This window comes from Abramis brama, assembly GCF_963993115.1.
Source record: "Abramis brama genome assembly, chromosome: 10".
In the NCBI taxonomy this organism is placed as follows: Eukaryota; Metazoa; Chordata; class Actinopteri; order Cypriniformes; family Leuciscidae; genus Abramis; species Abramis brama.
Window position 1 is genome coordinate 33,695,647 of NC_139972.1, and position 11,888 is coordinate 33,707,534.

The following is an 11,888-nucleotide window of genomic DNA, read 5'->3' on the forward strand; positions in this document are numbered from 1 at the left end:
TTTTTTCCTCTTGTTGGAAAGTCTATGTGTTGGTGTATTTTTGGGAACACACTCTTTAGGTCTGCGTGGTTGAAATCACCAGCCAAGATGAGAAAAGCATCTGGGTGGGCTGTCTGCTGCTCACTGGTGTGCTGGTACAGTTCATTCAGTGCCTCACTCCTGTTGTTGTTGTTGGAGCTGGGAGGGATGTATACAGCAACGAGCAGTATGCCTGTAAATTCCCTCGGTAGATAGAACGGCCTGCACTTAATAGTCATAAACTCCACCAGGGGAGAGCAGTGTTTGCAGACCACAACAGCGTCGCGGCACCATGCATCATTGATGTAAACACAAAGCCCGCCGCCGCGGATCTTACCTCCCTCGACGAGAGCTCTGTCAGCTCGATAGCATGTTAGCTGGTCGAGCTGTATGGCGCAGTCCGGAACGCTGTTGTTAAGCCATGTTTCCGTAAACACAAAAACACAACAGTCTCTTACAGTCCTCTGAGTAGATCGAAGTAGTCGGATGTGGTCCAGTTTATTGTCCAAAGAGCGTACGTTTGCCAGTACGATAGTGGGGATAGCTGGCTTGTGTGGGTAGGCCGTTAGCCTAGCTCGGATACCTCCGCGCTTACCCCTCTTCTGCTTCCTCTCACGCCGCTTGTAGCGCCTCCGCTGTGGGCGAGATGCCGTAGTGGGGGTCGGTGATGGGGTGGGATTTCGGAGCAGACCGAGGTCCCGCAGCTCTTCAGCGTGCACTAAGTTTAACTCTAAAAATGTAATTCTGCCGACCTTGAGCAGAAACTCACGACTGTATGCGCGCTTAGAGACAGATAGTCGAGACGAAGATGTGCAAAAACATGTAGCAGGGAAAGAGTAAAGGGTAGCAGGGAAAGAGTAAATATGAAGGGGTGGATTTTACAATTCCCTCCTCTTTTATCATAACTAGGGAATCATATTATTTTCTTAAATTAAGTGCATTTATTCTGGTATTAATGTTACAGGCAATGTCATTTGTTATCTGAGAGGTGACTAAGAGTCTGCCTGACCCATGACAGGAATGCAGTAACAGTATTTGTTCATTTAACCAGACTAAATAATACATTATATGTGTAGGCCTGTAATAAATATACTGTATAGTTGTGGCAAAGATTTCTTGGCACTGGCTGTCTTAAATGTAAAGGCTAAAACTCATAACATGTAATATCTATCATTATAAGCATGAGAAGAGATAAAGCAACATTTGATTAAACAATGATTTTTATGGCTGTATATCATAAACATTCTGGGTTGTGTTTCCCAAAAGCATCATAAGCCTAAGTAGACCGTAGAACCAGTGCTACCAATGGTCACCACGATAAACTTAGCTCACGATGCTTATGAGAAATCCAATCCTGCTTTTATAATACATATAATGTTTTTGCGAATTTCAGGAAAATTTAAACCATAAACAAGAGGGTTCAGGATGGGTGGTACAATAAGAAACTGCAGTGAAAGAATAATTGACAGGCCTAGGGGGAGATCCAAAGTTGCGACCCGACTCAATGTGACCTCACAAAAAATAGCAATAGAGAAATTTAAAAGGATCACTATGTGTGGAACACAAGTTTGATATGCTTTTCTCATGAACTCTGGTGAACTTTTTGTACAAATGATAAGAATTTTAACATAGGAATATAATATAAAACTTAAAGGCATGATAAGAGTTGTGGTCACTATGAAAAAGCCAAAAACATTATTAATAACAGTGTTTGCACAAGACAGCTTGACAATTTCCCAGTTGTGACAATACACTTTCCACAGTTTGTTACCACACATAATCAGTCTGGCATTTAAAATACCAGCAATACCAATACAAAGCATTGGATAAATCCAGCTTATAGCTATTAAAACAGATACAATCCTGGGAGTCATTATGCTGTTGTATTGTAAAGGTTTACAGATTGCTACATATCTGTCAAATGCCATTAACATTAATATTGTATTTTCATTTGATGCATATGAATAAATGACAAAAGCCTGTAAGAGGCATGCTTCGCGGGACACCAAGTGTGTATCAGAGAGCAAGTCTGTCAGTAACCTTGGGAAAAAGCCAGCTGTTCCAAACACAGAGTTGATGGACAAACATGAAATCAGAATGTACATGGGCAGGTGTAAAGTCATTTCCAGACAAATTGCAATAATTATAAAGGCATTAAAGAATATAATAGCACAGTATAGAACAATTCCCAAACTGAAGAAAGCATATCTTATGTACCCAATATTTTCAAACAACATCAAGTAAAAATATGTTCCATTTTCCATTTTCTGTTAAGCAAAGGATGGATTCATTGACCTGAGGATGAAAGAAGACACAGTTCACGTGATTTTTACCTTTAAAAAGATTGTTTGGTAACATTTTATTTTACGGTGTCCTTGTTACATATGCTACATGTAGTTAATATAGTAATAACTATAAATTACGCATAAGTACACGCAACTAACCCTAATCCTAACTCTAACCCTACAGTAAGTACATTTAGTTAATTAATATAACTCTGCACCACTGCATTATAACAAGGACACCTTCAAATTTAACCTTAAAGTGTAACCAACTGTTTTCATGCTTATCAGCTTTGTATAATTGTAGCCACAATGTTTAATACATCATGTGAATATGAATTATTTAGTCAGTTTAACAATATACATGTACATGAAATTGCATTACCAGAAATACCTTCTGTGATACGATCTAACATTACCATCACTTTATCTTCAGAGAATGTGTAAATGTGCAGAGAATTAGGTCTAGCCTATGTGTGCTCTGTTAAGAAGACCTAAGAATCACCATACATGCTTTTTTATATAGCATAAAACAAGTCTCTGAAGACCTCTCTGCTGTGGTTTGACTTGCATAAACAGCACACCAGAAGTTTTCCTTAACTAAAAACATTAAAAACGCACAGTGGGTAAAAATCTTGTAAATCAAAATGTACTGATAACACAGACAGAATAATGAGGTTGTGAGTCTTTGGAAAGGTATTATAGTTGAAATTAAACTTTTACATGTAAAGTGTCAGTGGGAATATGGTACTATAGAACTAGATTCATACACCATGTTCTTAGTTGTGTTTGTCTTTTAAATGACAAAAGGTTTTTGTTTGTTTTATTTGGATCCCCATTAGCTTCAGCATAAGCTAAAAGCTATTCTTCCTGGGGTCCTACAATCTATCATGTGACAATACAATTTATGACATCACATTACACACCATACACACAAGACATTACACAACATTTGAAAATACATATTGTACAGTTAACGACATTGATCACAAAAATAATAAATAAATAATAAAACATAAATAAAAATAAAATGTCGCTACTCCGAATAGATCTATATCAAAAAATAAGATAACTAAGAACCCTATAACAGTATCTCCTTAAATTAAATTAATATTAACTATTTAAATTTCTTTGAAGGTAATATTTCTTAAGTGATGTTTTGAAACCATACAGAGTGTTTTGTTGTTTGATAGTATTTGGGAGAGAGTTCCATTCACACATCGCTCTGTACCTGACTAAACGTTGAATTGATTTGGTTTTCACTATAGGTAAAATAAAACTACCTCCTACTGCATGCCTCGTTGGATAATGATGTGTATCAGTACTAAAGGATAGTTTTGTATATAAAGTAAAAGGTGTTTTGTTTGTTGTAACATTATATAAAAATACCATTAGTGAATACACCAATCTATTTTTAAAGGGATAGTTCACTTTGAAATTAATTTTTGATATGTTTTAGCTTACCTCAAGGGCATCCAAGATGTAGGTGTCTTTGTTTCTGCAATAGTTTCAATTTTGATATTTTTAGGTCAAACCGTTCTTGTCTGTCAGTCATATAATGCAGGTCGATGGTCACTGGCTCAAAACACAAGCATAGAGTCCAAATTAAAACAATTCCCCATCGTCCAAATGAAACAATTCACCATCATAAGTACACATTGATGGCCTAAGACACGAAACGAGCGTTTTTTGTGAGAAAACGAACAGTATTTAAATCGTTGTTATCTCTTGAAAACAGCACACGTCCAAATGATCTGACGGCGCGGGCGGGTATAGAGATATAAATAGATGTCGCCTTGGCTACTGCAGTTCATTGGAACGAAACCGTAGCCAAGGCGACATCTATGTATATCTCTATACCCGCCCGCGCCGTCAGATCATTTGGACGTGTGCTGTTTTCAAGAGATAACAACAATATAAATACTGTTCGTTTTCTCACAAAAACCGCTCGTTTCGTGTCTTAGGCCATCAATGTGTACTTATGATGGGGAATTGTTTCATTTGGACGATGGGGAATTGTTTTAATTTGGACTCTGTGCTTGTGTTTTGAGCCAGTGACCATCGACCTGCATTATATGACTGACAGACAAGAACGGTTTGACCTAAAAATATCAAAATTGAAACTACTGCGGAAACAAAGACACCTACATCTTGGATGCCCTTGAGGTAAGCTAAAACATATCAAAAATTAATTTCAAAGTGAACTATCCCTTTAACTTTAAACCACGAGAGGCTTTCATGCATTTTGTCAACATTTGATCTAAACCCACATGAGAGAGCCACACGTGCAGCTTTATTCTGAATTGCTTGTAGTTTTTTTTTTATATTAGTTGATGAAGTATTGGACCAAACCACAGAGCAGTAATCAAGGTGTGAAAAAAACAAAGCATGAAGTACTTATTTAACGGTCTGTGGTGTAAAATGTTTTGCACACCTTTTAATAACAGACAAAGTGTTGCCCATTTTAGTTAACAATTTCTGAACATGTCTGTCCCAACACAACCTATTATCAATCATCACTCCCAAAAGTTTAGCCTCTTCTCTTTGCTCAACAGAATTTTGCTCTATGCTGAGTTCAAGTTTCGGTTTGGAAAGTAAAGAAAAAGGAGTTCCAACCACTAAACAGGTAGTTTTAGATACATTGAGAATCAGTTTGTTACTCCTTATCCAGTCCACCACTAACTGTAGCTCTCTTTGTAGTTTTGTCAAGCTTTGTAAGCCGTCAAGTTTTGTAAGCCGTCAAGCTTAATGTCAAGCCGCACTTTGACGTTCATCACTGTTGAATCAGGATAGCTAATGTTTCGATAATGTTAGTGCGCTATGCTCATTATGCTCATTATTAATATATATTATTCTTATGCAAATACCTCTTATGAAAGTACATCGGGTGTACGGTGCATTTCCTATGTATTTCCATACCTCTGCGCACCCTGCTCATGCAGACATCACACATCATCAGTGCATGAGGATATACAGAGTTGTAGAGGCACTGAGCACCGCAAACAGTTCCTCCTGAACCAAAACAATGAGCTTATGAGTTATGCTTATGATTTCACACCATGTCATAATTACTGTAATTAAGAGATGGCAACTTGCAACTGTTCACATCCTCAGACTCGGAATTATGAGTTAATGGCGAAATGAATCTGCAGCAGTCAGGTGATACAAGTCAGAGCTATTTAATTTGTTTAAGTTCATTATTATTGTATTCACTAGTTCACACTTACATTATATCAAAATGAGTTAACCAGGTTTATATAGACAGAATTAACAAGGGTAAATGAGAAACAGCTGAAACTAATCAGGGATAATGAGTCTGGGCAAATTACTCTGGGAAATGTAGTTCATGGTGGAATGGCAATGGTCTGGGGAGGAGTGCCCTCTGGTGGATATCCTGGAAACTTGGTAATCACATCATATCCTGGATGGGTAATCACATCATAGGCCCTCTCAAAGGAGCGGCTTCAAGATGCTCCAAACACAACCATAAGTCCAGGAGGGAGTTGAAGCAGAGGCGGAACAGGGAGAGGGACAGAGGGCCAGGTGTGTGGAGTGGAAACAGGGCTAGAGACTGAGGTGGGTCGAGGAGCCATGGCAGGTAGAGCCAACAGGGCAGGTGGCCAGGGCAGAGCTGACAGGACAGGTAATCAGGGCGGAGCTGATGGGACTGAAGACAGGGCTGAAGACCACCAGGGCAGATCAGGCAGAACTGGAACAAAGCGCACAGAGAGGTTAAGGTTGGCCTCTAGGGCTGTGTCAAAACAGGCAGATTATCTGATTATGCTCTTCACGAACTTTGTTAATAAAACATCATATGTTATGTGCTTTGAGACATGAGTTAATTTAATGCCATCTCATGGTGACTCTGTTATGGCTGTGCATGTTCATGTGTTTTGGGTTTGGAGATGCTCTGAAGGGATGGTGGAATCTTGCTATTGCTAGCCCCTACCTTTGCCTATGCCTACCCTACCTTTAATAATAACTTGATAATGCAAGTTCAAAATGGAAAGTTCCTTTTTTTAAAACACTTTCATGCTCATTTGAGAACTCACATGTGTCAAACTCCAGCTGTCAGTCACTGATTCCAAAAACTTCACATAGTAAAAAGTGTGTCATTACAGTCAGATATTGTAGACAATAGTGATAGCATGCACTTTTAACAATTGCTGAAAGATAATTAATTTAAACAAAGTCCATGGCCAAGTACCCAACTAAAGGAACACTAAACAACATAATGGTGACTTCAAACAGACTTCAACAACTTTTGTAAATGTACCATATGAAATAAATAAAGCAAAACATGTTCATAATAAGTAAACATGATAATGTTTTTTTTTTTTTTTGTTTTTTTTTTTTTTTGAGTTGTTTAAGCATTATCTGGTGAGATATTATTGATTTTATTTGCTGATTTACTGCCTGTGTGGCTGTGAGTCAGTTGTAGTTGTTGTGCTATCTGCTTGTCTCTTCTCTTTTTTTCTGTTCTTGTTGTTCCTCTTATCTTCATTGATTCTGCTTGTTACCAATAATAGTCAATCATTACTTGTAGTGTGATGGTCCCAGGTCCCAGCATGCAAAATATACTTTATACTGGTCCACCAGCACTCCCGCTTCCCATGCTGGTGTCCAGCCAACCCGCAACCAGCATCCATAAATATCAAATATTAAAGTCCCCCTGTAGTCAATTTCATCCCTTAAAACTAATCTTTGATCATCAAAATGGCATATTTAAATGTTTTGTTTTCCTGTAAAAATAAATACTTCATACCTTAAAATAGCTTGAATGTAACTCTACACCCTTGCTAGAGTCCGGAACCATGAATGGGTATTGGCCAATGGATATTGGGTATTGGAATTTTTGTCACTTACAGCATCTTAGTTAGGGGAGTTGTTTGACTCCGGCAGTTGAGTCATTAAGTTTCTGCTCATTGTGGTAGTGCTTCAAAACAGCTGATGTGGCAGTCATTCCCCTCAGCATTTGTTCCACATAGCATCTTCCAGATGCAGTGCAAGTTCCCATTTGAAAGGGATCTTGTCCTTTTTGCTCCCTGAGAAGGAGAACGATACACTGTGTCTCATTGCCATGCCTCAGGTAATGCCCACCCACGTCTCCTTCAGACAAAAAAGTTGATGACGTGTACTACAGGTGCCATCTTATACTCACAGTCGCATCTGCAATGACGTCATGGGCCATTGAGATTGTTGTGTTTAGACACGTGGTTCAGACGTCGGGCACGATGATAGCGTCTTCCAGACGCAGTGTCTCGTTCCCCTTCTCAGGGAACCATTGTTATATTTGTAACCCGAGACAATTCCTTTCAAATGGGAACTATATAAGACAGAGGTCTTCAATCCTGCTCCTGGAGGGCCACTGTCCTGCAGAGTTTAGTTCCAACCTGCTTCAGCACACCTGCCTTTGAATATTCAAGCGATTCTGAAGAGCTTGATGAGTTTGAAGAGCTTGATCAGGTGTGTTTGATTAGAGTTGGAACTAAACTTTGCAGGACAGTGGCCCTCCAGGAGCAGGATTGAAGACCTCTGATATAAGATTATTTGTGGAAATCAAAACACTCACCGCGCTATACCAGCTAATTACGTGCTAAGACCTATATCACTACAAAAATGCAAAAAAGGTCTGCACTCTTAGAATACTTATTTGTTATAAACAAATAGATTTTGGAGATAAAGACTGATTATACAAAGGGCTTTTTGCCTTCGTCAAAGACACTGACGAAGGCAAATATCTGAAACATTTGTTTAATATATATATTAAAAAAAACAACAACAAAAAAAAAAAACATCTAATCCACTGATGAGAAGGCACCTTGACAGAATGTAATACAAAACCAATACCCAACAAAGAATTAGAACTAAAAAGGAACTTAAATATACATTGATAACGAACTAAATGACGAACAGGTGTTTTGAGATAGTAGATTTTAATTTTTTCTACACACACTGAGATCATTATCTTAACACAAGACACCTGCTTAACTTAATGATTATGGAGACAAATTAATTGAAGAACTTGAGGCACACAGAAACACTAAAACTGAATAGAAACAGAACATACATGTTACACTGGTTTCATCTTTGCAAGCTGGTTATAAACAGAATAGTGTTAGTATTCTGGCATTGAATCACTTTTATTATTATTATTATTTCTATTAACAATAGATATAACTACACCAAATATCACGATTTGTAATTATTCGATATAAAGTATGTTGACAGCTATTGTTTGAACCTCTCAAAACTGATTCCTAAATCTTTATTTATAAAAAATAAGCCAGGTTCAGTCTGATAATGTAATGCTTTGCATGCAGAATAACAAAGTGTAAACATTTTACACCAGTTTAAAAAAAGACAATTATTTTTATTTTTGAACAACACAATTATGAAGAATTACTGAATATCATTTTTAAAAGATTTCATGGAAGCTTATATTCTATATAAAAAGTTATTAATCTGAGCTCATATGATATGGATAGCCCCTTTGTTCAGTAGATTAAGAAAGATACTCTCTGATTGTGTTTCTAAAACCCTTATACAATTTTTCACAAAAATGTATTTACTGAGGATGTCAAAGCAATCATTCACAACTAGAAGGTGAGTGACTGCTTGACTGAACAATTATCTTTAAATTTCTTCAAATTTGGTTTTCTGTGTTACAGTATTACAACAGAAACAAAGCAGGCTATTTGGAGGCTTTTATAAGATGCCTAATTTTTTTGCGGATATCAGGAAAGTTTAGACCATAAACAATAGGGTTTACAAAGGGTGGTATAACAATAAATTCAAGTGAAATGACAACACTCAGCGCTATAGGAAGTTCTCCATTCACAAATCGACTCAAAGTGAGCTCACAAAAAAGTGCAACTGAGAAATTTAAAAGGATCATCATGTGTGGAATACAAGTTTTATATGCTTTGCTCCTGAACTCTCGTGTGCTTCTTTGACAAATTATAATAATTCTGACATAGGTATACAGTATAAAACTCAAAGGGATAAAAATTGTTGTGATAGTTACAATCAGGCCATAAATATTAATTATAGTAATGTTCACACATGAGAGTTTGACAATTTCATAGTTGTGGCAGTACACCTTTAGTAATTTGTTACCACAGATTGTCAACCTTGCAGTCAAAAGAGCAGCAGTACCAACAAAAGTTACTGGATAAACCCATGCTATAATTATTAGAAAAGTTAGAAACCGTGTGGTAATTATGTTGCTGTAATGCAAAGGTTTACTGATTGCAACAAACCTATCAAATGCCATCAACATCAATATTATAAGTTCAAAAGATGCATATGAGTAAATGACAAAACTCTGTATGAGACATGCTTCAAAGGAGATTATATGTGCATCATAAAGCAGGTCTGTCAATAACCTTGGGAAAAAGCCAGCTGTACCATATACAGAGTTGATGGACAAGCATGACATCAAAATGTACATGGGCTTGTGCAATGTCTTCTCCAGAATTATTACAAGAACAATAAGAACATTAAAGTATATGACAGCACAGTAAAAAATAAACCCCAAAGTGAAGAAAGCATATCTTATGCACCCAAGATTTTCAAACAACATGAAGTAAAAATATGTTCCATTTTCCATTTTCCTTACACAAGGAAAACTTGCATTGACCTGAGGAAGAGAACAAACAAAGTTCATATGTTTTTACACCATAAATAAATAAATAAACATTCATCTCAGAATGTTTAGCCACAGTGTCTTATACATGTATGGTGACCCTAACTGTAAAGTGTGATCAGTAATATAATAATCATTCAATGAAATTAATGGTTAGCAAAGTAATAATTCAACACAGTCTAAGAAAAAATGTTGTTGTTGTTTTTAACTTTACAAACATTATTAGAAATACCTTATGTTATATACTCTGAAATGACCATCACTGCATCTTCATTAAAATTGCAGGTAATGAACTATATTTAGAATGAAATGAACGCTGATTTAGTTGGACTGTGGAGTCACCAGTGCATGCTAGTGTTTTTATAGTATCTAACACGTCTCAGGAGGCCTGTTGTGGCCTTTCGAGTCCTCTCAAGTTTGATTTCACTGGAAACATAAATTAATAGCATGTATGTAAAACATAAATAAATAGAGCATATACATTTAGCATAATTATGCCTCTAGTGCTTTCCAAACTTTCCGCTGCAAATAATAATTATTAACTCTTTCCTCATCAGGCTTTTAAAAAAAAATCTATATCACAAAACATTCTTGGGCCCCAAATTATTTTGGTATGAATATCTGAACATGGAATATATCAAAAGAAAGAATATGCTTCTGCAAAAAAAAACACACAAAAAAAAAAACATTGGTTACGTATGTAACCCTGGTTCTATGGCATAACTGAGTGGAATATATTCATGTCCTCTTCCTAGTTGAGAACCTAATATAAAAACTGTCACCTTGTGACCTTAATGATGTGTTTATCTATAAATACCTCCTTTACATGTCATCTCTTCCTCTGAGTCTTCTTGTTGACACGAGTGACCAGAGTCTCTGGCGGTCTTAAGCCAGTCATAGAACCAAGGTTACATACGTAACCAACCAGGGGCGTCATGCAAGCCAAAATTCTGGGGGGGCACAATCTGAGACGTTGCAATTGTTTTCTGACGGGTGATATGGATCATGTTAGGAGGGGTCAGGGGGTTTCTCCCCCTGAAATTTTTTCAATTCTGGCTGCTAAACATACCATTTCAATGCAGTTTGGGAGGGACAGAAATACCTTAACGGAGCTAGCAGCAACCCTCCTCTATCTGAGGACTAAGTTAAAGTATCTATTTTGTAAGTTTATGTAGTAGGCTACCTCATTTGTAAGTTGCTACTTGCGAATCATGAGCAAGTAAAGTGACCTGATAATAATAACGGAAGTTATGAGCACATGAGAGAGAGGCTGACTGCTACACTTTCGTGCACTCCAAGCCTACATCACGGTCATAGCGATCTGTATAACAACTATGCTGTAGCTTTCGAACGGGTAGCCTATCTTTTTTCACTGCATTTGAATTAGCTGCCTGATCTGTGAAGAACCGTGAATAACAGTCTATGGGAGAAACATCAAGTCGATGCCTTGATAACGTTAGGTTGGATTTTGCAGTTAGCCTACAACAAATTTAACACCCTCGTTTCTATGAAACTGAAAACAATTGAACCAGCTGGAGACTTTGACACAAGACAAAACAGAACAGATGTTTCAAAACCGATCAGATAACGTTACTATGGCTTTGTATGGCAGTAACGTTAGCCAACTAGTTTACGGTTAGACTAGGCTAGCTATCGATAACGTTACACTGACACAACTTAAGTTAATGCTCTGAATTCACAGCTAATATCAAATCCATAACTTTTTGATCAAGTTAAAATTTCCAGGTCAACCACAAATAATCCCACTACCTTTTAATATCATCCGATAACTAATTCAATGCCGATTTGTTGCTTTGCCCACTTACCACTTCAAGACCATCTGTAAAACATTGCCAGCTCAACGTGCGAGACGAGTGAGTTGCTTGAACATACACAGCAATATACACAGACACCATATTAGGAAAAAGGGGCGGGCTGAT

The 11,888-nt window shown here is 37.2% G+C and overlaps 2 protein-coding genes across 2 annotated transcripts; both read right to left on the reverse strand.

Annotated features, from left to right (window-relative positions):
* Positions 1 to 1,355: 1,355 nt before the first annotated feature.
* On the reverse strand, positions 1,356 to 2,282 carry LOC311091242 (olfactory receptor 51I2-like; the record flags this gene model as incomplete). The annotated part of the gene is made up of 1 exon (XM_084127062.1): positions 1,356 to 2,282. One exon carries the CDS (start codon positions 2,280 to 2,282, stop codon positions 1,356 to 1,358), a length of 927 nt encoding a protein of 308 aa, XP_083983188.1.
* Positions 2,283 to 8,994: 6,712 nt separating this feature from the next.
* On the reverse strand, positions 8,995 to 9,912 carry LOC311091243 (olfactory receptor 51I2-like; the record flags this gene model as incomplete). The annotated part of the gene is made up of 1 exon (XM_084127063.1): positions 8,995 to 9,912. One exon carries the CDS (start codon positions 9,910 to 9,912, stop codon positions 8,995 to 8,997), a length of 918 nt encoding a protein of 305 aa, XP_083983189.1.
* Between the last annotated feature and the right edge of the window lie 1,976 nt (positions 9,913 to 11,888).